At 45.8% G+C, this 25,075-nt stretch overlaps 1 protein-coding gene across 5 annotated transcripts in view; it reads right to left on the bottom strand.

Moving 5' to 3' along the window:
* fmnl3 (formin-like 3) overlaps positions 1–24,574 on the bottom strand; it is a 33,630-nt gene extending 9,056 nt beyond the window's left edge. For 2 of the 5 annotated variants that reach the window (XM_076984263.1, XM_076984264.1), the window contains exons 1-14: positions 23,765–24,574; positions 9,376–9,459; positions 8,916–8,996; positions 8,495–8,571; positions 6,284–6,367; positions 5,720–5,854; positions 5,009–5,117; positions 4,501–4,577; positions 3,411–3,504; positions 2,223–2,297; positions 2,030–2,140; positions 1,661–1,810; positions 1,212–1,313; positions 245–605 (exon numbers count right to left, since the gene is read on the bottom strand). In XM_076984263.1, coding sequence (XP_076840378.1) covers positions 245–605; positions 1,212–1,313; positions 1,661–1,810; positions 2,030–2,140; positions 2,223–2,297; positions 3,411–3,504; positions 4,501–4,577; positions 5,009–5,117; positions 5,720–5,854; positions 6,284–6,367; positions 8,495–8,571; positions 8,916–8,996; positions 9,376–9,459; positions 23,765–23,878 — 1,654 coding nt within the window. In that variant the 5' untranslated portion in view covers positions 23,879–24,574. The remainder of the gene's footprint in view (positions 1–244; positions 606–1,211; positions 1,314–1,660; positions 1,811–2,029; positions 2,141–2,222; positions 2,298–3,410; positions 3,505–4,500; positions 4,578–5,008; positions 5,118–5,719; positions 5,855–6,283; positions 6,368–8,494; positions 8,572–8,915; positions 8,997–9,375; positions 9,460–23,764) is intronic. The other 3 variants (XM_076984265.1, XM_076984262.1, XM_076984266.1) reach the window with 3 other exon arrangements.
* Between the last annotated feature and the right edge of the window lie 501 nt (positions 24,575–25,075).

The raw sequence follows: 25,075 nt of genomic DNA, 5'->3' as shown, positions 1-25,075 counted from the left end.
AAAACAGCCCTTGGTAGCTGATTATTATTAAGCTACAGTGAACTGCCCAATTCTGGTGTATCCTCACAGCTAGACATGTGGTGGTTGATATCTGAAGTAACCCTCTAAACCCTCTAAACATATTCTCACACTGAAAAGGCTTTACCACTCTAACCATTTACAAACTCCACCCCCCCGAAACCCCCGTCTCCCTCAGATAAGATAATCCTTCATTAGTAACACACTGGCAAAATTCACTCCGAACCTGCAGCAGGAGGCAGGGGTGGAGCTGGTGGTGGAGGAGGGGGTGGAGGAGGTGGGGGAGGAGGAGCAGGCATTTCCATGGCAATCGGCGAGACCACGCCCGAGCCTCCGCTCCCGCCCAGGACGGTGCTCCCCAGGCCGGCCTCCGCGAGAGCAGGGTGGCCCCGGCCTCCGCCCACGCCTCCACCCAGGGTCTCGATGGCGATGTCTCCGTCGGGCTGCTTGCGCAGTCGGATGGTGCCCTGCTGCTCCAGCTCCAGCAGACGCTTCTCCATGTTGGTGTGCCGCTGGAAGGCGGCATCCTTCTCCTGGATCATCCGCCGGAGCGTGTGCACCTGAGAGCTCGTCGACTCGTACGTCTCCTGTTCACCACAGATGTGAGGAATGAGACCGTGAGGAGAACAACCCACCCCTACTGACATCGCTAACGTTTGGCGGACGTTAACTTTTAAATAAATATCATCCATATATATCATGGTATGGCTTTGCTAATACAACTTCACCTCATAATAAATTCGGTAATGTTAATATCATAATAAGACACATTCAAACAAACTGTATCTAGCCGGTTTTTGTACATGGGGACATTTCAGGTTTTGTGGAGACAGATACAAACATTTATTCAGGTCGTAATACTGTGTTATATCAGACTCTAATGACATTTAATCACAGTTGTGGGTAGAATAGGTACACAAGCATGACGGTCTAATTATGGACTCATGACCATAGAAAACATAAACGCATCTTACATGAACGGAATATAACAGCATTTCAAATGTAGCATGTACTTCCCCTCTAAACTAAGCTATATGCCATATACGCAATCATGTTAAGGGGTTACAGTTTAACATCAGAGTATTACAGTTTAGTAGAAACTCGTGCTGGTAAATTACTGTAAAATACAGCGCAAACGAGATGTTTGATGGCACAATGAGGAACACGCAGAGAAGATTAGAGGACCGTCTTACCTTAATGGCTGCCAGATCCTTGTCTTTCTGCAGTAGCTGCTTCTCAAGCTCGGCAACTTTCATTACCGTCTCATTCTCCACTTCTAGAAGCTTCTCCGTAACCTGGTCCAAACCAAGGAAAAGACGGGGAGGTAGAAAACATGACGGAGTATGAAATGAGAAGTGGAGCAGGTTAAGGAGGGCTGAGACTGGAGCAGAAGGAGTATTGATCTGTGGAAACTCCACTCTGGGTAACAGCCCCATAACTGCTACACTGCTTCTAGAGGATCGAAGCATGACACTGCAGAATAGATGGTAGCGTCACTTTCAGTTTTACATCAGATGAGCTCAGGAAATATTTGGGGAATTCTTGGTTCTTACCCCCCCTGAAAGTAAAACTGAATGTACACACACCATCCACCGGTGTGATGCGTATTCAGTAGATTTGCTGCTGTTGTTTTGGTCCTTACATGAGACAGGTGCTCTTCCAGTTCCTCCACCTTCTCCAGAGCCACATTCTTCGTCTCCGCGTCCTCTAGCAGTCCCCCGACGTCAAACACGTTGTCCAGGTAGGCCTGAATCTGCACCGACAGCTTGTCGCTCTCCGTATGCTTGGATTTCTGTCCAAGACAGCAGCCAAGCAGTTACGAAATACACGAGTACTTGTGTATCCATTTCAAATGAGATCAGAGATGTATGCGCATTAAAGATTCTGTTTCTGTTCCTCTGGGCATACATCTGCTTACAAAACAAATCGAGTTTTAGATGTGGGTTGCATTGTTCTGTGTCTGACAAAACTTAGGCGTAGATGAAAGTGATTTTAGACTTTGACACCCCACCTCTAGGAAGTCATCCAGGCCAAGTTTTGTGAATTCATACTGCAAATGCACTCGGAAATTCATGTCCTCCACAGAATGGACCACAATGTTGATGAATTGCATACAGGCCACCTGAGATGAAAACACATGTCGCAGATTATGAAGATGAACGATGGAGATGTGCCTTACGATACCGCTGAAGCTCCTCCCCTACCATGAAATCAATGTTTCCATCTTCACAGTGGAAGTAGTCCATCAGCTTCTCAAAGCGATGCTTTTCCTTGCATACCTTTAGCATAAACACAGATGTTTGCTATAATTATATACGTCAAACCAGATTAAAGCATGTATGGGATTGATAATGTGATTCTTCTACACACAAACACACACAAATCCTTATACAGCATAAAATCTCAAACATACATAAGGAATTTCAAAACAAGTCACACACAGTTTAAGAAACAAATAGAGCACTGTGTGGAGTTTCCTGGGGTGAACTGATATTCCAAACATCACACTATCAGGTTACGGATCGCCTTCAGCCCAGGGTGAAGAGAGGGGTCAACACAGGCCATTAGCAGAGAAAAACAGGGTTTAATTAGAGATATGGGAAACGAGGAGATTGAAAGGCTGAAACAGGGATCCAGACAGACTCTCTCACGAGCTTAACACAGACATGCAGTCATTATGTGCAGAATTTGGGGAAACGTCTGTTATTTTTCGGTTATTTGTGTCAATGTAAAACGGTTCCTGAAGCAGACCAAGGTCAGATTGTCCTTCTGAGGACTAAGAAATATCCTGGAACCAAACTGTATGTTGTGGACCGTTTCGGATTCTGCATATAAACTCCACACATCTACACATGACGTACTCATGTGTGTCGAGTCAAAAGGAGACTCTGGGTTTACTGAGTGGCTCTGGGCATCACATTACACTGCAAGAACTCTCACCGACAAGGTTCCCACATTGTTTTTACTGTTGACTTGATTAGCTGTCCTGGGCACTTGGGCCAGTGCGTGGGCTAATTGCCTGGTTTCCGGCGTTTAGCTGACTGGGAGAGTAGAACCAGAGAAGCTTAGTAAACATACGCCGACTACAGACGTGCTCTCTGGGTTCAAAACACTGATCCTTATCACGCACTAAGATTGCCTCATATCTGGTGAGTTAAATTAATTGAGAATAATGCACAAACAGGCAATTAACACACACACACACAAACACTTTCCCACCATCTTGTTCCAGACGGGCAAACATATCTGTGCTATTGTAGCCACATGGCTTAAGGAGCAAGGTACCACGGCGAGCCACCATCTGCCCTTAGGCACTATCAGCACTTTGATACCATGTCTTCCCAGTCTCCGCATCACACGGGGGAGGCAGCGTGCAGTGCTTCAGCGGGTACCTCTTTGAAGTTATCAAACGCTGAGAGGATGATCTCATGGCCTCCTCGCACCAGACAAACAGCGGCCAACAGCTCCAAGACCAAGGCCTTTGTCCTGCAAAACCCAAACAATGGTGGTCATGAGCATTTAGCTTCTCTCAAGCCTCACAGGAGCCATGGCTAACATTGGCATACCGCGCAGGAGCCATGGCTAACATTGGCATACCGCGCAGGAGCCATGGCTAACATTGGCATACCGCGCAGGAGCCATGGCTAACATTGGCATACCGCGCAGGAGCCATGGCTAACATTGGCATACCGCGCAGGAGCCATGGCTAACATTGGCATACCGCGCAGGAGCCATGGCTAACATTACCATACCGCGCAGGAGCCATGGCTAACATTACCATACCGCGCAGGAGCCATGGCTAACATTGGCATACCGCGCAGGAGCCATGGCTAACATTGGCATACCGCGCAGGAGCCATGGCTAACATTACCATACCGCGCAGGAGCCATGGCTAACCTTGGCATACCGCGCAGGAGCCATGGCTAACATTACCATACCGCGCAGGAGACACCTACAACAGCCCCCCACCCGTCCTTTAGGGGCAAAAAAGCCTCACTTTTGTTTCCATTGTTCAAGAGTTTTCAAACTCGGTAACCTGAGACGTACAGCTTATCACTCTGTCTTCGGTTTGGTTTTGTTGTTCGGGACACATTTGAAGCCATTTCTGTGGGTGGGGGATTTTGCTAGCCTACAGCTAGCTGCTTCATAGCTGTGAGGTATTAGCAAGGCTCCGAGTGTGTACTGGACCATGGACACAAGAGCCTCTTTACTGTGGTAGGCTGTTGTGAAGACAGGGGGCGTCCCTCGTGCTGTACTTTAAGCGAATCCCCCATTACACACCCAGCATTGCTGTGAGCCTCTGAAGGGTTCTTTATCGTTAAACCTATTTGAACGCACAGCAGCCTCTCCAATATAAATCCAGGAGCCACCTTTCAGCCAATAGAAGTTGACAATCAGGTCGTTCCAGTTTTGTACTGAAGACCCCAGTAAGTAATCCAAACAGGCTTTTGTGTGAGGTTGTCACTGAACGGCTGCACTTACCGCGAGTTCTTATTGTTCAGACTCAGGGCGATTTCATTGACCGCATGCGGATGAGACATGACCATGTTGAAACCGTACTAAGGAGATAAAGACAGAAAGGCACATGTGACTCCCCTGTGGATCTGATTAACAACAAAAGTATACAAGGTTGGGAAACCACATCCAGCTCTCCAGTGAAGCCCGTCCAGCCACAGATCCAGCAGGCGTCAGGCCTGGTTCACAGGGTACCAGGTACTGCACAACACTGAAGTCCTTCAGGTAAGGCCCAATACTGAGATAATACTGAGTCTGCCCTGCTCAAATTTCCCTAAGGTTTTGATAATTGGCTGACAAACTGTATCAGTGTTACAGTAAAAAAAAACCGAAAGGTAAAGAGATGGGGGTTCCCATGACACTGCGACCTGGTAGAACTTCATGTTTATGACTATGATAGCGTTTAACCACTAGGGGGAGAAGGGTTGTTGGCTGATGAATTTAACCACGTGTTCTTGTCAAGAGCGTGAAGTACCTGGTAGTTCATGACTGCTCTCAAGCACATGATGCACACATGCACATCATCCTTCTGACTCACGAGCCGTGAGTTCTTGATGGTTTTGCTGTTTGCTGCTGAACCGTAGCTGCAACAGATAATGCACAGGATAATATGAAGCAGGTCCAACCTCTGCATGTGAAACAGTAGACAGCGGACGTGTGCTACGTCGCCGCACTGCCTCAGGTCATCATTTACATGTGTTCTCTATTCAGGAAGTGAGGCTTCAGTAGGAATTTGGGTTCGATTGCAAAGTGTCGGTCTCCACGCACACCTGCTCTGTCTCCCTCCGACACACGCATGTGCGTGTGCACAGCAAGGCCTGACACAGACAGTGTGGTTTCTGTTGTTCGCTTCACACGCTTTCATACCCTCTGAATGGGAAGGCAGATGAGTCACGTGCTTCCTGTATGCTGAGCACAGAGTATGTGCTTCACGTACAGTGTACTTTCGTCCAGTGAGCCTCGGTAGCTGAAACGGCTTCAAAGCCACTGCAGAAAGTACTAATGCGGCACCGTTTTGATCAAGCAAGTCTTTTTGTTTCTAGAGGCTTGCAGGCGAGACACACAAGCACACATCCAAAAGCTCAATGACGTATTTAGAGAAGCAGCGAGCTGCTGGGGAGGAGCAGGTCAGGAGGACGGCAGGTGCTGGCTGGGGGGCAGGGACTACATTACCCATAATACCTACCGAGGGACGGAGTGACGCACGGAGCGCGCCAGCGTGCTGAAGCCATTCTGGTGCAGATCCTCGATGGACCTGCTCCATAGCTTCGACTTGTCCAGTGAGCTATCCTCCCCATTCTCCAGCCCCACAAAATCCAACCTGAACCGCGCAGACACACACACACACACACACACACACACACACACACACACACACACACACACACACACACACACACAGGCGCGCACGGACAGAAGCACGCACATAGGGGGTAGGGTGAGGTTGCGGAGCGATGGCCACAAAGATGCAGCGAGGTTATTTGGCACAGGAGCTAAAGACCTTTCGGTAACAGACCTCAGCCAAGCACTCTGCAGTGCAGCACAGCTCTGCGTATTACTGCGACATGTTAACACCAGCAGGACCGTGTCTCACCCACAAAGCACGTTGACCAAGTTCACGCCATTGTCATACAGCAGGATTCGCATTAGTTCAGAGGTCCCAGAAGGACCCTTGCCTGTCTGTCTGTGCCTGTGGATCCAGCAGACAGACGCACGTGTGCCGTGACTGAACGTGTATGATGTGACTCACATGACAGCACACTGGGCGAAGGAGAGGTACTCCACCAGAATGTCCAGTCCTCGGTTCTCATCATTCAGGAACTCCCGCACCCACCTACACACACACACACATACACACACACACAGGTCAGCATACACAGATACAGAGTTTCACACATTCTACTCTCAGACTCAAACATCAATTAAAAGCAGTTAATCAGTAAATTATCAAATTCAATCAGATGTGCTATGGCAGGGAATCCATGAAACTGCCATAGAAGAAACAGGAAAGAGAGTCACTCAGACAGGCAGTAAAAGTACAAATGAAGAAAAAAAGGTTTATCTGTAGGAAGGCAGGAGAGAGAGAGAAAGCGAGAGAGAGAGAGAGAGAGGTCTTTACAGACTAATTATTATTCACTACAATTTATAAAAGTCTGTCTGGGATGTGTTTTAAGCTGGAGCGGTTTGGAGCAGACTGCCTATGCTCGACTTGGCAAGAGAGGGACGGAAAGTAAAAAAAAAAAAAAAAAAGCATTTTAGCTTTAGTTTTCCTCCGGTTAACTCTGTTCTTTTCTTGGGGGGTGGGCCCAACTTTGAAGGAATTCCCAGTGCACTCAGCACAAGAATGTGCAGGGCATATGGCTGAGAGAGCAGGAACTGGGGAGAGAAACTGATCGTCTGACGCTGGGAATTTAGTCTGCCTCTCCGACGATATCACACGCACCCAGACACACACACACACACAAGTCAGACTGAAACGATTACCGAATAGCTAAACTGTGCCAAACTGAGGTTTGTGTTTGCTGGCCTGCCATTGGTGAGACAGATAGGAAGCGACCACGCCACCGAAAGTGCTCGGAGGAAATGGAGACAGACACAAGTGCAAAGAGAGACAAATAGAGAGAGAGAGACAGAGAGAAAGACTGATTGGCCAATAGAGAGAGAGAGCAGGAGCGCAAGACAAACATAACGAGACAGACTCTGCAGATCGCCAAGGTGGAACGCTCACTCGATCATGGGGTTTCCGGTCTGCCACCTCCGCCTCTTTCTCATCTCCCTCTTTTCCTGCCAGATGCTATTTCAGATTGGCTTGGCAAAATGAAGAGCCCTGCACCTGGAGTGAGCCCTGTTTGGGACCCACGCAGTGGCCTTTGTTCTATTCTACGCCACAAGAAAAGTCCCTGAAAATAGCCTGCATCAAAAATCACTTTTACTGATGAGGCAAAGGCGCATAAAGCTATTAACGGCCTTCTCTGAACGCAGTGGCAGTAGTCAAGGGTAATCATTTAGGATCATTTGACGAAACTCTGAAAGCTCTCTGGCTAATTGTTATTTTGTGAGTTCAAACGGCTTAAAATTGTGCTGGTATTAGACTTTGTGAACACTTAAGATTTTATGAGTAGTTATATGTACAGCATAATGGGAACTTTCTGGACCACAACTCCTCCGTAGTTATATGTACAGCATAATGGGAACTTTCTGGACCACAACTCCTCCAAACTCAGTTTTCCCAGCAATTGTATGTGTTCACCATGTGTGTAAATGAAATTTTGCTTCATTTTATTTCACTGTGTGTGGCCTGCTTTGTCTTTCTGTGTATTTTTTATACTCGAGCGTGAGTCATGGGGGTGTAAGAGTGAGTGTGTGTGTGTTTGTGTGTGTGAGTGTGCTTTGTGCCTTTTCACACACTCCATTGTTGGATGCTCAGGCTTCCTGACTCTCCATCATATGGAGCAGAGCTTCCTGTTGGGGGGGGGGGGTCTGCACAATCAAAACCATCTGGGCGCTGGTGAAGTCAACACACACGTGTGCGCACACACACACACACACAAACACATCCACAGACAAAGCTCTGCGGCACAGGCAAAACAACCGAGTTCTGTGCACTGGCAAACTGTTTCAGCCAGCCCTTTACAACAGGAAGGACAAAGAAATAATGATTCTTGAAAGGGGATAAGTCCTAACAATAGAGTCTGCTTCCCCATTATACTCCTGACACTGCCACTAACCCCCACCCACCCCACTGCACAGTGACTACAGCAGTCTGATACAGCACCGGCGTTATCTGGCCCCTAGGGGCAGTACTGAGGCTACCCGGAGCAGCTCAGTTTTGATGACCTATGGATCTGTTCGATATTCAGAGAGGAATGTCAGCAGACGAGGAGAGAGAAAAGGAGAGAGGACAGAGGAAAAAGTCGCCCATTGTGACTGAACAGGAGAGGCAAGAGCGAGCATAAGTCACCCGATGTGATTGGTCCTCAGAGATATCTCCAGTTCCCTCAGAACTTTCGTGGATTCTTGAACCCGCCTGCGGAATTTCTGCAGAGGGAGACAGAACTGATTTTTATCTGGCTTATAGCAGAAGAAATGCCCACAACACCACCATGGAGCACTGCACACAGAGAATGACCAGAAGAACACGGATGAGGACGATGACACCAGCATCTCCCCATACTGGCTGAAATGGCATCACGGAAATGACCTCAGGACAGGAAAAGCAACAGATTACAGAAAAAATAAGACCGTCGCAACACAGTTGGTGTATCTAAGGTGTTATAAGGTTTTCCAGTTCTGTGTCCAAACTGTATTTTGGGTTAGCAAATGTTGGCTGTTCTTAGGAAAAAAAAAACTAGTCTGAGATAAAACTGACATGTCTGACTTACCTTGCGTGTCACTCCTGGGTCTAAAAAGCCTCTCAGCTTTTGAATGTATGTGTGCGGTGGATTCTTCACTTGGAAGCGCTCCTGGAGTGTAGAGGAACACCAAAAGATTTGCTTGACATCACAAATATTAAAAAACAATAATTATATTTGGTGAGATTTTGCTCCATGTGTCAAAGAGATCTGCTTGAATTTTGTTTTTTGAGTTGGGTGATCAATTACATATAGCAACCTGAGCCGTTGCTTTAAGACTCGCTGAAACGTTAGAAAAGCAGGTGAAACTTTTATTCAAGACAATGCTTCGGTTTTTCTATGGTTAACACACTGGACTACAAATCTACCATGTGTTTTGCCTTGTGTTTTCATGTTCATGTCTCTGTAGTCTAGGTGTCTGCTTACAGATAGTATTAAATGGAGCAGGTATGGGGTCCATAATGAATGTAGGTCAGAGTAAATATTACACCTGGTCACAGATGAGGTCCCACTTCTTCTCATTATCATATTGGCGGAGGAGACGAGCTTTATCTGGTGGTAAATTCATCGAGTTCTGCAAGACAGCAACAAAAAAAAAACGTGCCTCAGTGCAAACAGGAAGTCGTGCACTTAGCCCTGTAACCATGGATATGATCTCACAAAAATTCCTCTGATCAACAAGAACACCCCCATCTTTTCCCAAACTAGACTGTGACCTCACGTCCTGTGTTGATTTTTTTTTTTAGCACCCTGTGCTGTTTGGCATCATGAGATCATCTCCTTGTCCTGAGGTGTCCTCAAAAGATCTCATTTTACATGCTACCTAAACAATGCATGCTTTATCTGAACAATAACAAAGCCATTGCTCAAAGCAATAACAGTTCTTTAGTGGTTACAGTAGATTACTGAGCAGACAACAACTACAAACTAAAAGTCCTCTATAGTGCTGAATTTAAGACCAGCTGTCAACAAATAAATAAATACTATAAGAGCGTATTCAATTTTGGGGGGTTATGCTGTTTGTCTTCAAAACTAGACACAACATGACAAAAAAATAACATATAAAGTAATCAGTTGTCAGGCATTTTAAAGGACAATTCTGTACTATTGTGGTATTGTGATGTCAATTCCTTACCAGAGGAGGACGGGTCCCCCCTTTCAGTTTTGGTTCCACTTAAGGTTTCTTCTTCATGCTCTAGGGAATTTTCCCTTGCCAATTGTCACCTGTGGTTTGCTCAGTGGGTGCTTGGACTCGGACATATGTAAAGCTGCTTTGTGGCAACTGCTCTTGTAAAAAGTGTTTTACAAATAAATCTGACTCTGACTTGTACATACCTGGTCTGTAATTTGTTACATTTTAATTAGAAACATAATTTTAATGACAGAAAAGAAATGACTCATTAAGATGAAATATTGGAAAGTTCATAAAACAGAGACTGAAGGTAATCTCACCTTCCTTCTGGTAAGAGTAAAGGGATGTGGTTTGAACAGCAAGACGGCAATATCTGTTTCTGAATCTGCTTAACCTCTTCCTATCTCAGGGTTATTTATGATCCAACAGCAGGTGGAGATGGATGAGAGGAGAGAGAGAGATAATAAGGCAAGGTGCCCCCAGGATGTAACAGATCTCTCAAGGGTGAAGAAACAAATGGCGTTTATTCTGGAGAAGACATTCAACCCCCTATTAGCACCAGCCCCACGCTCCAGGTCCTGCAGTGTCCTGCAGCGTCCTGCTCCCCTGGGATTCAAACTCATCCACCCCAAACACAAGAACGAGCCAGCTAACAGTTACACAACATGTTCTCTCCAGTAGAAATGCCAATGGTTCTGATTCCATTATTTATAGAGATGGAAGACTGTGAGAAAGTATTTTTATGCTGTTTCCATTGTGAAGTGCTCATGACTCCATTTTCATGGACAGATCACTGGGAAAGATTAAACTGCATTTCAGAGTGAAGTTTGGCTTGCAAAGATGGATAATTCTACCCCATGCTCAGGTGGCAAACAGCACTACATGACAAGCCCAAATAGCTATGCTGTGAATTACTTTGGTTCGAATCACATACAGTTCCCATTTATAATGATCAGTTTGTAACTTCTGCTAAAGAGGCACTGCAAAGTTGCGCCAGAAACCCAACCGAGACGAGACCTTTGAACGTTGTTTGGCTCTTAGTCGTATATAAAGGAGAGCTTTTAAACTTTCACGTACTGACAAGACACCCCCCCACCCACCCAAAAGAGTTGCCATCCATTCCAGATGGCCAGAGCTACAACTGGAATGCATCCTGTTTATAACAGCTACAAATCGACAATAAATTCTCAGACTTTTCTCTCACTCTCCTACAAGAGGGAATGAGTTTTCCAAGTCGTTTTCTCCTTCATTTGATGCCATGAAAGGTCTAATGCTTGGAGGAGGCGTCTGTGTGTGTGTGTGTGTGTGTGTGTGTGTGTGTGTGTGTACTCGCTCTTTCCCCTAAATGAAATGTCAGTAATGGGGTGGGCACCTCCCACTCTCTGTGGCACTGCATTTCTCTAGTTTATGAAGTATGCAAACAGCAGCCTACTCTCTGGTGAGCTCACAGCTTTCAAACACTTTTGCTCATCTGACCTCTCAGCACAATAACGATGAACTTTTTCCAAATTAAATCTAACCCTCAGAAAAACTCATTTGGTCTGCAGACAACAGCATAGAAGCCCCTTGCACCAGTCTAAAAATATTAACATTCGGTGTGAACAGCAATACCGTGGCGATGCTGGGGACAGAGCCAATATGGCTGATTGTCTTTAGCTGAAGTCTGAACATATGACTCCTTCTCTCAGGTTATTATGGGCTGGCCACTGAGGGGCCATTTGTGGACCTGAAATTTAATTAGGAGCCGAGTATACGGATGAGCTCGTCCGTTTCACTGTTTGAGCTGATGCCTGGCAGAAGGTCAGTAATTAAATAAGTAGAAAAGGACAAGATGCTTTGTATCTGATCTGAAATCAGCCATGTGCCCTTGATTTTCTGACTCAGAAATTTGGAGGTAGGTTAGAGTTGAACTGGAGGTTCTATATTCTAGTTCAGTTCTGCAGGACTAAGAGCTTGGGGAGGATTTTAGACAGGACTGGTATGCAGGGACTAAAATTTTCTACAGACAGAAATGGAAATATAACTGTTCATCACTCATACACATAAAGAAAAATAACATGGATCCTCTGCCAGTGCTCTATGCTAAAGATTACATCATGGGGATCAAAGTGAGGTTTGTAGAATATTCTGTGGTGTGAACACAGACGTTTTAGTTAGCCATTGCAGGCCATTATATGAACATGACATTCTGAAATATCAATCTGAATTAACATCACTGGACTGGCAGAAATTCCTGCTGAAAGATTTCTTGTGTCCAAGAGGAAATATTTTCTGTCTCCTTTAGCACTTCCCAAATCTTCCCAGATAATTCATCTGACAGTCTAAGACTGTGTATAGTCGAAACAAAATGTGGGAGAAATTTTAGGAGAAAAGTCATTTTGCCTGTGCCAGTAGAGAACTCAGTGGAGCGAGTTCTTCCATTAAAAGCCAGAGCTTCTTGGTGAACTATTTGGTAATCATTTGTGAGTTTTCCTATGAAAGATCAAACCATGTTTTTCCTGCTGCAGTGTAGATTTAAGACGAGTCCCATATTTGAGAGACAATTTGTGAAAGGAGCTCTATTTTTAAAGAAACCACATTTAAAAGCATTTTTATCAGACTATTGAAACTCCAAATCAACTTCCAAGAAAGCTTTCTGACTGCACAATAGAGTCGCTAACCACATCAGGGAGAAAAAATGCTTCTGTTGTTTGATCTCAACTCAGTCCATGAACAGACATACTGTTGTGCCATGACAAAGCACTATTGCATTTTGACATTTACCCCTCTTGTAGGCAAATAGCAGACGGTAAACAATCGACTATGGAGAACAACAGCAAGTTCTTCAGATTAGCTGCTGTGGATAATCATCGGTTAGCTTCATAGCTTCAGGATAGGTTTAGCACAATAGGGTCTGCATGTCTGCTTCTGGGCCATGGCTTTTATATTGTATCATGTACATGCAAATCCCATCATTACAGTAGTCAGCTCATGACTTTGTTGTTCATAAACACCAGTCATGAAGTCATCAGCTGTGCAGGTGCTTCTGAATTTGAAGGTGTATATGAAAATATATATTAGGAAGAAGTGCCTTTCATTCCGAATGTGTTCAACAAAACAATCGGCAACTCTTCTCTTCTCTTGCAGTACCAACTGTATAGTGGAGAAAACAAAAGACTTGCTGGTCAGTTGGTTGAACACCTTCGGACCAGAATTAAGGATTTGTCATTTTCAGTGGCAAGTCATTTTAATACTAATGGACATTTGATTAATGACATATCACTTTGCATTGCAAGACGAATGTTACCATTTAATCATACGAGTTGATTCCTCCTCATATTCATTTAGATGCACTTTGCTTGCACAACCGAATAAGCCCATATTTTTGAATATATATTCCACAAATTCCATAAAAGCACCTAGAAAATGGTCAGTGGATGTGCTGATGTCACCAGCAGACATGATGACGCAGTCCCCCACCTGAGACCCAACATCCACACTGGAGTGACTGCTCGGCCTTGAAACAGCACTATAAATATGGACTAATACTAGCTGGGCTTGGTCCTCCCAAGGTCTCTTCCTAATCTCACCTAGGGAGTTTTTCCTTGCCACTGTCGCCCCTGGCTTGCTCATTAGGGATCTGGACCCATGTGACAACTTTTGTGACAACGTGTTGTGAAAAGTGCTATATAAATAGAACTGACTAGACTTTATATTTCTGTAGTTCTAGTTCTGTAGTTTCTTTTCAGTTTTCAGAGTATAATACAGTGTGTATTCACAAATACAATTATCTTCAGAAACAGAACATTCTGATCAATATTAAACACCTCACAGCTGTATCGTCCCTTTCTGACGTACTTGACATCTCAATTTTCCCACATTGAGTCAAGGTTGGGGGCTTCCCTGAACTACACTGTGACACACTTGGAAAATACGATTACCCAAGAAAGAGAATGTGACAAAACTGAAAGAAAAAAACTTGTGAATGTGAAACTAGAAGGCCCAAAGGTCTGGGGTGTTCACAGAGTTACGTTTATGAGAAAATCACCACTGTGCTGGTGGGAAGTTAGCAGAACGTGTGCTGGAGAACAGAAGCTCTAGTGCTGGGTGTGTGATGGAAGGAGAGAAGGAGTGTGTGGTAGAGTGAGGAGACACAGCCACGTTGGCCTTAAGAGGGGCCCACACACAAGGAGACGCTCGAGTGATAAAGCTCGTCAATTAATGACACAGTGTACACAGCCCACAAAGTAGCCACACAGCCCCAAATAAAGTGCTTTTTTTTAAGGCAAATAATGTTTCACATAAACTTTTCATACACTAACAGTAATGGATAGATAACACTATAATACTAAAGGAAGCTCATACAAGAACTCTTGATAATTACAGCTTTTCATTTGCTGTTGGTAGTAAAGTACCAAACCACCAATCCAGTGCTAGCGTTTCTAAAACAGGCGGTGCATTCCTCAAAAGCCTTTTTAGGATTTACGTTGTTGCTGTGAGGCCGATGGGAATTTGTGTCAGCAAGCAACTCCATGCTGCATTTAAGAACACAAACCATGCGAACTGGGCTTGTTTGGGCTCCGCCTGCTCACTTGCTCCCATGACCCAACCGTGCTCTCAGACACCCAACACCGATCACCGCGAAAGCCTCTCGGGTCCACACGGCTTGCAGAGTTCCGTCAGAATACAAAAACCTGCATCCTGTCTCCAGGCTGGACCCGTGCTGCGCTTCCAATCCCGCTGTAACCAATGCAGGCAGCATCTCTCGTTGCAAACGCATCATCATGAGGCTCGGGTTGTGGCTGAGAGGGGGTCGTCATGGGGACGGACCCCAGATTCTCTCGATGGATATAGCACGTGTGAGCAGATCGGGCGGGTCTCCAGGTTTATGCTGACTGCTGGGTGCAGAAACCCAGCTGTGGAGGAGTGTACCGTGGCAGTGAAGAGTGTACACGGGGTCTGAGCACCATTCTGTCTGGAATACACACAGGGTCAAATCGTGTTTGCAGAGTCACAGATAAGAGTGCCTTTAGTTTTTCTCTGTCACCATGCTTTTTTTGTTTGTTTGTTTTGTTGTGTGTTTGCATCACGGTAACGTCTAGCTTCCTATTGCATTAATAAAGCATTTGGATATTACACAGAATAATGAAGACAAAGTCATTTTAACAGTTCCTTTTCTGAATCAGAGCCTCCGCAGCATACCAGCAGGACATCACAGGGCTGCAGACATGCTATATTTTCATTGTGCATTTTTGCGCTCAGCATATCTTAAATACATCCAGTGAAAAACGTAAATGCTGTTCAGTGAGCCTGAGACAATCTCCATGTGCCAAAGACATCTGGAAATGGCTCAAAACAAACCTCCCTTACCAAGTACTGATCCAACAGGGGCAGACTGAGAAGACATATTACCCTCCTGAGGGAAAGACCCTGTAGGCCCATAATACACCTACCAACAGATTTTGGGTCAGATAAGATATTTATCTTCTTGTACATATAGTCAGGCTAGAATTCCAGTCCTGTTTTGGACCAGTTTTCAGAACCCTGCCGCTGTGATTAGACAAGTCATAAGCAGTGTTTGGTAGGTTTCACCAAGAGCGGCCTCATTTAGGAAAACGATCACGTCAGACGTCATCGTGGGAAACTCACTCACTCACTCACTCAAAATGATCATAAGAGACGTCATCATGGGAAACTCACACAAACAAAAAAGAAAGCAGTAAAAGGAAATTCACGAGGTCCAGGAAACCACACACAACCGCTAGAACAAGAGTCACCTGCATGCCCCAAGATTTTGTTCCTTATTCTATGCTGCGAGTCACATAAGAAATACAGGAACACAAGCTGTCACCAGAATCCATTGTCCATGCAAGCTTCCTTTACTCAGCCTTTAACACAACAGCATTGTTTCTTACTGATGATTGAAACTGGGCCTCCAGTGCTTGTTTGGACACCGAGACAGAAACAGGGTGGTTGTTGAGACGCGGAGGTGTCCCCTGTCCCCCTGCTCACAGACTGGCTCCCGCTCCTGATCCTATCAAACATGGAGGTGTGAGAAAAAGCTGTGCTCCTTTCATCACCTCGACACCTGATCTAGCGGCTTCGGCAGCGAAACCCGACCCAGGCAATCACAACAAAGCAACGGCACCACAAAGGCCTCCTGCATCTCCCCTGCAGAGAGGAGGTGCAGAAGGGGGTGCAAGAAGGGGGTGCAAGGGGAGGGGTGCCGGGGGGGGGGGGGGGGTATAGTGGCATACAGGGGAGAGGGTGTAGGGGTAGGTGGTGTTGGTGTAGTGGTATACAGGGGAGAGGGTGTAGGGGTAGGTGGTGTTAGTGTAGTGATATACAGGGGAGAGGGTGTAGGGGTAGGTGGTGTTAGTGTAGTGGTATACAGGGGAGAGGGTGTAGGGGTAGGTGGTGTTAGTGTAGTGATATACAGGGGAGAGGGTGTAGGGGTAGGTGGTGTTAGTGTAGTGGTATACAGGGGAGAGGGTGGAGCGGTAGGTGGTGTTGGTGTAGTGGTATACAGGGGAGAGGGTGTAGGGGTAGGTGGTGTTGGTGTAGTGATATACAGGGGAGAGGGTGGAGGGGTAGGTGGTGTTAGTGTAGTGGTATACAGGGGAGAGGGTGTAGGGGTAGGTGGTGTTAGTGTAGTGATATACAGGGGAGAGGGTGGAGGGGTAGGTGGTGTTGGTGTAGTGGTATACAGGGGAGAGGGTGTAGGGGTAGGTGGTGTTGGTGTAGTGGTATACAGGGGAGAGGGTGTAGGGGTAGGTGGTGTTGGTGTAGTGATATACAGGGGAGAGGGTGTAGGGGTAGGTGGTGTTAGTGTAGTGGTATACAGGGGAGAGGGTGGAGCGGTAGGTGGTGTTGGTGTAGTGGTATACAGGGGAGAGGGTGTAGGGGTAGGTGGTGTTGGTGTAGTGATATACAGGGGAGAGGGTGGAGGGGTAGGTGGTGTTAGTGTAGTGGTATACAGGGGAGAGGGTGTAGGGGTAGGTGGTGTTAGTGTAGTGATATACAGGGGAGAGGGTGGAGGGGTAGGTGGTGTTAGTGTAGTGGTATACAGGGGAGAGGGTGTAGGGGTAGGTGGTGTTAGTGTAGTGATATACAGGGGAGAGGGTGGAGGGGTAGGTGGTGTTGGTGTAGTGGTATACAGGGGAGAGGGTGTAGGGGTAGGTGGTGTTAGTGTAGTGGTATACAGGGGAGAGGGTGTAGGGGTAGGTGGTGTTGGTGTAGTGATATACAGGGGAGAGGGTGTAGGGGTAGGTGGTGTTAGTGTAGTGGTATACAGGGGAGAGGGTGTAGGGGTAGGTGGTGTTGGTGTAGTGATATACAGGGGAGAGGGTGTAGGGGTAGGTGGTGTTAGTGTAGTGGTATACAGGGGAGAGGGTGTAGGGGTAGGTGGTGTTGGTGTAGTGGCATACAGGGGAGAGGGTGGAGGGGTAGGTGGTGTTGGTGTAGTGGCATACAGGGGAGAGGGTGGAGGGGTAGGTGGTGTTGGTGTAGTGGCATACAGGGGAGAGGGTGTAGGGGTAGGTGGTGTTAGTGTAGTGGTATACAGGGGAGAGGGTGTAGGGGTAGGTGGTGTTAGTGTAGTGGTATACAGGGGAGAGGGTGTAGGGGTAGGTGGTGTTGGTGTAGTGGCATACAGGGGAGAGGGTGGAGGGGTAGGTGGTGTTAGTGTAGTGGCATACAGGGGAGAGGGTGTAGGGGTAGGTGGTGTTAGTGTAGTGGTATACAGGGGAGAGGGTGGAGGGGTAGGTGGTGTTAGTGTAGTGGTATACAGGGGAGAGGGTGTAGGGGTAGGTGGTGTTGGTGTAGTGGTATACAGGGGAGAGGGTGGAGGGGTAGGTGGTGTTAGTGTAGTGGTATACAGGGGAGAGGGTGTAGGGGTAGGTGGTGTTAGTGTAGTGGTATACAGGGGAGAGGGTGTAGGGGTAGGTGGTGTTAGTGTAGTGGTATACAGGGGAGAGGGTGGAGGGGTAGGTGGTGTTGGTGTAGTGGTATACAGGGGAGAGGGTGGAGGGGTAGGTGGTGTTGGTATAGTGGTATACAGGGGAGAGGGTGGAGCTGTAGGTGGTGTTGGCGTAGTGATATACAGGGGAGAGGGTGGAGGGGTAGGTGGTGTTAGGGTGGTGAACCCCACCCCCTTGCTTCTTGTTTACACAAGTCATACAAACGACTTTCACAACGTATGACCACAGGATCGCTCACACTTCTGTGCTAATCTCTATTAAATGACCACATATTTACGTCTACAAGTCACTTCAAAGAACCGATACATTTTGAGTGATGACGCATTCATATACTCCTCCATTCATAAGATAGCCGGTTGTCAGTGCTAATTCTAATATTTTTTTTTACATTATTATTCTTAATAAGGGAAGTCAATCAAAATACAGTCACAAAATTGCCAGCAAAGAAGAAGAGGAAGAAGAAAGACATTTCAAAGCACGCAGAACTAACTAAGGTGACTTGGGTGAACTTTTCGATTAGCGTGTCCATGTGTGTATAAGAACTTCTATCTCAAAATGAATCAATTCCAAGCATTTAAGCAGCTCATGCAGAGTCAAACATCTCTGAAGGCTCCTACAGACTGTGCAGGTGTTCCTTGCCAGGGGTTATTAAGAGAACTCCTCTTTTTGGCCAATACTTACTGTCTTCTCTCTACTGATTTCTGCTGACTCATCTCCCCAACACTCACCACCATTAGCAACATGCTTAGGTAGCAGGGCATGAGTTTTGTAGTTTTCTATCAAAGCCCCACTGCATGTGACTGAAAACTGTCCACTTGTCCAAGCCTTCAGAACCACTACTGCAAAGGTGTTAATATGTCCACAGGTTCCTTCTTAGCTGTAAACAGCTGCTCAATGCCTGACTGAGGCATCAAGACGGCCAGTGCAGCATCACATTCAGTGTGTCTACGCAAAGCACTGCAAAGTTATAAAGGAGAGAGTAGAGGACTAGGTCAAACTTACTGGTACTGAATGGAAATGCCAATCACTAATGGTACAACATTTAAAACCGGCTATTGTGCAACTCTCATTTTCTCCTCAAAAGGCACGGCGATTACTTTTTCCAAAGCAAAGGCTCTTCCTTGTTTACACACCCACTCTGTGATGTAGTGCCCGCTCAGCCTCCACCCGCTGCTCCCCAGAGTGAAGGCTATGCTAGGCCTGCGTTTGAAGGCTGCTGTGATTAGCGCTGAGGTCGCTTTGAAGACTGTCTCCTAAAGGGCCCCCCCTCACAGGCATGTCAACTACTCAGGGTTGAGCTGGGGGTGCCAGATGTGAGAGCATTACATCTAGAAAGCCCTGAAAGAGTCACAACACAGCTTTCAGCTTTTCATTGTCAGAGCCCACAGCATATAAGTTATTTGAATGCTGCAAAAAATTGTGTCATTTTTAAACGTCTCTTAATAAAACCACAGCATACAAATTAGTGGACATTTTTAGTGAACACTTCACAAAAGTGATTGTCTTCTAAGAATGTGAAGCACGTAGAATCAAGCGTAAACAGGTCGTTAATACAATTGGTGAAGAATCAGGCACTGTGGAAGGTTCTAGAGAGGATATCCTGTTTGTTTCCTCCGGCGGCCAGACAGAGCAGACCACAACTGCAGGTACCAAAGGACCATTCAGCATATCAAAACACACCTACAATGTGTGTACATGCCAAAGCACAATTTAACTTGTGTCCTACTTAACCTTTTGTTTATGAAGGATGTCCCACAACTATCAAAAATACTTAGAAGGTCTTTGTCCTAAGGGCAGAAATGTTAGAAAGGGTATTTCTGCCTCTTGTGGTATCCAACAATGTCTCCACGTATCAATAGGGCGTATATACCCTCAAAGACTATTAGAAAAAGAAGGGCACAGATATTGCTTTGATGATTGGATGATCCTAGCTTCTCTGACAACATGCCTGTATGAAGTCGAGCCTACCACAAGAAACCCACGGCTGACTGCCTAGTCGCGTACGGTCAGTGTAACGATCACACTACCAGATGACAGTACGCGCTAGTGACAAGTGTTCACGCTTTGCTGATCAACTACAAAACCCAGTAAGATGTAAAGCTGCGATGTGGAAAAGCAGAAAAATAAGCGCACCAAATAAAAGTAGTAGAGTGAGAAAAGTAAGTGAGAAAAGGAGGATGTTCATTACATAACAGTGCAAATAAAAATGTAAATGTGCCATATTTGTCAATTGTGATTTTTCACCGCAATCGAAATTTGTCCTCCGCTTTTTACCTATCTGTGCAGTTCGAACACACACACACACACACACACACACACACACACACACACACACTAGTGATTACTAGGGGGCTGTGGATCACACGTGCCCAGAGCAGTGGGCAGCCCTAGCCCAGCGCCCGGGGAGCAGTTGGGGTTAGGTGCCTTTCTCAAGGGCACCTCAGTCATGGCCTCAGGTCTGGGAATCAAACCCACGACCCTCCGGTCACAAGACCAGTTCCCCACCACAGGACCATGACTGCAATTGTCAGATTTTTTTGTTTGATTTTTTTTGCGCGCACGTAAACTCTGGTGTGCGTCTCCTAAGGTTTTGAAGCGGTCTCTGTGAAGAGCGAAGAGAAGCAGGAAGCACGCACGGCTCGAAGGGGATGAGGCGCAGTCCTTGAAACAACACGCCGATAGAGCAGCCATTGTGCTCGCGAGGAAACACAGCTGCACCACCAGGGCAGCGGAGACACGCGCGCACGCGCCTACTCTAATACACACACCAGCAAAACAGGTGTGGACCCACTCTCATCTAATGACACACTGCTTACATATCTTATCTAGGACCACCCATGATGACGTATCAACCTTTTTTTGCTAATAAAACAATTTACATGTCTTAAAAAATGGATTTACATAAAACAACAAAATTCACTGATACTCAGAAACCATCCTAGCATTGTGAAATGAGCTCTTCAACACCTGAGATTAACATGACGCCACACGTAAAGACCCTCAATACTCAAACTGTGTGTACATGTGTGTGTGTGTGTGTGCCTGTGCGCACATGAGAGATGAGAGGATGCAGTTGAAATGCTCTGGCCTCATCACAGCACCGCTGTGGTATAACAAACAAACACACTGGTTCCTGCCCACCTGCCAACTCTTCAGAACCGCTGCCTCAGCAGACAGCTGCTTTGCCAGACCCACCCCAGTCAGGAACACTCTAGCCCTAATGCCCCATAAACAGGGCACCTAGCCTGGCCACGTCACTTCCAGAGAAATTACATCTATCAAACACTGACGCTAGCACCGTGTTCAGGGGTCATGGTGACGAGAAGTGAAGGGTCAGCCCATCTCCTCTGTGTGTCATAATAAAAAAAGCTGAACTGACATATTTATGCTGAATTTATAATACTTTTATGCTCTAATAGTGTAAATGTACAAGGATTTTAAAGTGGTTCATTCAACAAAACAATTTTCATGTACATTTTTAAAAGACAATCATTATAAAAACTAATATTCCCTTGCAATGTATGGTCTTTTAAAAGTGTTGGTAAAGTCATTAAGGTGTAGACCAGAGGCAGACTGCCAGTTCAAAGGGAATTTTCCCTCTCCAGTGGCCTGCAGTGAGAGCAGAGACCGCAGGAATCCACCGCCGTGCAGTTGAGCAGAGGTACTTTGAAAGAGGATATCACACACACACACACACACACACACACACACTCCAGCTCCATCGCTGCATCTTTACAAAACTATGACCACTTCTCCACTCTCTTTCTCATATGGAGAACTTTAGCTGGCAAACCAAACCTCAGATTCAGACTCATGCTAAGCTAAAGAGCAACACGTTCCATTCCGTACTGGATCCTTTGGGAATGTTACATTCCGACCTTCCAGACAGGAGCAGGTCTGATCACTGTTGTTTTCCACCCGCTTCCATGGGAACGGGCAGTTTCAATGACCAGTCTGCGTGTAGACAACAGCGTCATGGAAATCCATAAGCGACGTCCAGCCCTCAGGTGGTCTTCAGGTGATCCGGCACAGGTGGTCCAGGACAACAATCAGGGACTCCGGCAATACCATTAGCCAGATAGCTGAAGACCCATGGTATTGTGGTGAGACCAGACCACAGCCCCAGCTCAAGTTCAGCCATACCCAGGGCCCTCATGCTGGGGATACAAGGCAGCTCTTCAGTCATAGAACCAGGCAACGGTGAAATAAAGGAAATGATGCAGAAAGCATATGTGGTGTGTTAGATCTTAACCAATTGTTTTATTAGAGAAGCATGGCAAGTAGCCTAATTCCACCCGGGGGTCTCGTCCCAAGCCAGGATCTGTGGCTAGATTACAACACACATACACACACACATATACACACACATACACACACAGCTTCCCTCTGCTGGGCTTCTGTTTAAGCCATTAGTGCACAGACATTACTACACTGGCACTGAGAGTACACATGACATCATAAAGGTCTACCATTTAGTATCTGGAGAGACGGCACTACACACACACATGCACACACACACGGTTAATGAAGGGATTAGGACGTCACTTGCTGGCTGGCTGCTGTCACTGGTGATGACTATCAGTGAAAATAACTGAAATCCAAGCTGTTATAGAAAAAGATGTCATACAGTCCATCTCAACGCAGACCTACACAGAGGTCTGTACTTAAAGAAGCTTTGTTCCAAAGATGTCAGTAGTTTTCAGGCACTAGTGGGTTGAGTAATCAGGGCTGAGGCGTGGAGCTTCATGCATCTCTTTGTTGGATCTAATGGATCTTCCTGAGAGCACGACTTTGATGTGATCCGGTCTGCCGATGGACCGCCACTGCGTGGCCCGATAGCGGGCGATCAGAACACGCCCGTCTCGCTTTCCCATGAGTACAAATCTCAGGAAAAAAGACCAGCAGGAGGCCTGTGAGAAAGCCACCTGGACCGCTTCTCTTTCCCACCGCGAGCAGGTCAGTCTTTCCAACCACAAGCTGGCAGGGATAGAGTCAGAGTGGTGAAGCAACTCACTGACAAGTCAATAAAACAGCAATGAAGACAAAGGAAATTTCAGCTCATAAAGGATGAGTATTTAAAAATGAAACACCAACACCAGCGGAGGAGACAACTTTGATGCAACTGCAGCATACAATAAAATGGACATTTTGCTGATGGATAAGTCTGATCATCTGACACTGGGCCTTAGTTTGGATCACTTAGTCTTATATTTAAAAAGCTCCTTCGACAGCCCTCAGTGGAGCAGCAGTACTACACAATTAAGAGCATGTTCATATTTAGCTTAATTGATACCACATGCCCCGTGCAGTCAACGTTACGCACGTTACATAAACGTGTATGTTTGCCTCCGGGCGTGTAATTGGGTCGGTCTCAGATACCGATATATGAGCAGCTGAGCGCGCTGGGTAGACGGATGAAGACACGGAGAAAGTAGGGGTGGTTCACTCAGCTCATGCGTGGGAGGTTTAGGGGAATTCAGAAAATGTTGCGCTGTGTATGACAGGAAAGTTTACACTGAGCCCAAAGTCTCCCACTCCAGATTGTATAATATAACATGGGAGAGTGAGATTTCGTTTCTGGTCCATTTTGCATGTAAAGGGTGCTGGAAATGCGTGTTGAAACCACAGATCTAGTAAAGGGGAAACGATATAAGGAGGTCCCCGAGGTAGGCAAAAAGTTATTATGAAAAGGCAGAGTTTTTACTCTGCAATTTTTTCTTTTTGAACCTTGAGCTGACTACGTATAAAATGAATCCATTTTAAAATGTAAAAGTGTCCGTTATACTCACCAAAACTATAGCGAACCGTTCTTCAAGCTCGGCGGGATCAGGCATCGGAACTTTTAATGGCATTATATGATGTTTTATGTCAGACTGCCCATCCACACTTTCTATATTCCCCATGTTGGAGTTTTTGTTTATAATATCCACATAAAAAACTTGAGATGCTCGCACAGATGTCTCAATTCTTTTTAAAGCTCAAATAAATCCGGTCCAGATTTTCACATTCCAGCGCTGTTCGGTGGCCTTTATGAAAATGTTTCATGAATAAAAACGGTCCAGTTATTCCTAACACGAGTTGATCTGTGAGCGTAGTTTATAGCATCTGCTGCTGGTTAAATTCTCCTTGTAACTGACTCCAAAAAGCGATCACGTATCAATAGTCCTTCTCCAACACTTGGTCTCGGGGTTACCTGTCCGGTCCATCTCCAGCACAACGCCTTTGTACTTTCCGAACGGATTTTTCTTGTACTTTCTTAGACTTTGCTTTCCTACCCGTTTCTAGTTTCCATTCATTTACGCTCCCGATGAGGAGTCTCGTCTGCACGTTGCATCGTCTGAAAACAAACTGCGTGGGGTTGTCCCACCCACTCGACCCAGTCCGTCCTGTTCGGGACCTTTGGGAGGGTTTACTGGCCCGTTATCGCAACCTGCTGGCGCACCACTGAAATATCACATTTGCAGTAATCTCTCATTTTGCTCTTTTGTATTTTTGAGGATACTTTTTAGGAGAGAATACATCATCTTTAACTAACTTTGAAAAATCAAATAAACAAAAGGCAGTTTAGGCCTTGTTATATTTCCTAAGATTCACATTATATCAGAGTATTAGCAGTTGAGAAACACTTTGTTCTTTACTGACAATAATGGGGTAAACAATTCCGTTGGACTTTGTTTGGATTTGTATGGACGTAATTAATAATAAGTTACAATATGTTTCTGTACTAATGCCTTAATTTAAGTCCAACCATACATTACAACCAGTTTTGGTATCAGCAATAAAACCTCTGCCTATCTTTTTTCATTGCAATAAATCTCCATTTTCTTATCTGTTTTCATATAGTTATTTAACATGTTGTTTCTGTCAGGTTATATCTGAACTGGCCTCTTTTGTCAGCTCTGTCCTCCGTCCGTCTCAACGTACATCTAAAGTTACTTTGCATTGATCATTATAACTTCAGCCTGTCACTGTCTCACATATAGAAGCAAATGTCTTGTATTTCATTGGGTTAACAAATCGATATGTGATATGAGTAAACATTAAAAAAACATTTTAGTGCGGCATAATCTCCACATACCTTTGACGGATGTAACTGAAAT

The sequence above is a fragment of the Brachyhypopomus gauderio genome, chromosome 21, assembly GCF_052324685.1.
Source record: "Brachyhypopomus gauderio isolate BG-103 chromosome 21, BGAUD_0.2, whole genome shotgun sequence".
NCBI lineage: Eukaryota > Metazoa > Chordata > Actinopteri > Gymnotiformes > Hypopomidae > Brachyhypopomus > Brachyhypopomus gauderio.
Note: the sequence above shows the minus strand (reverse complement) of the source record. Positions and strands in the feature narration are given on the sequence as shown.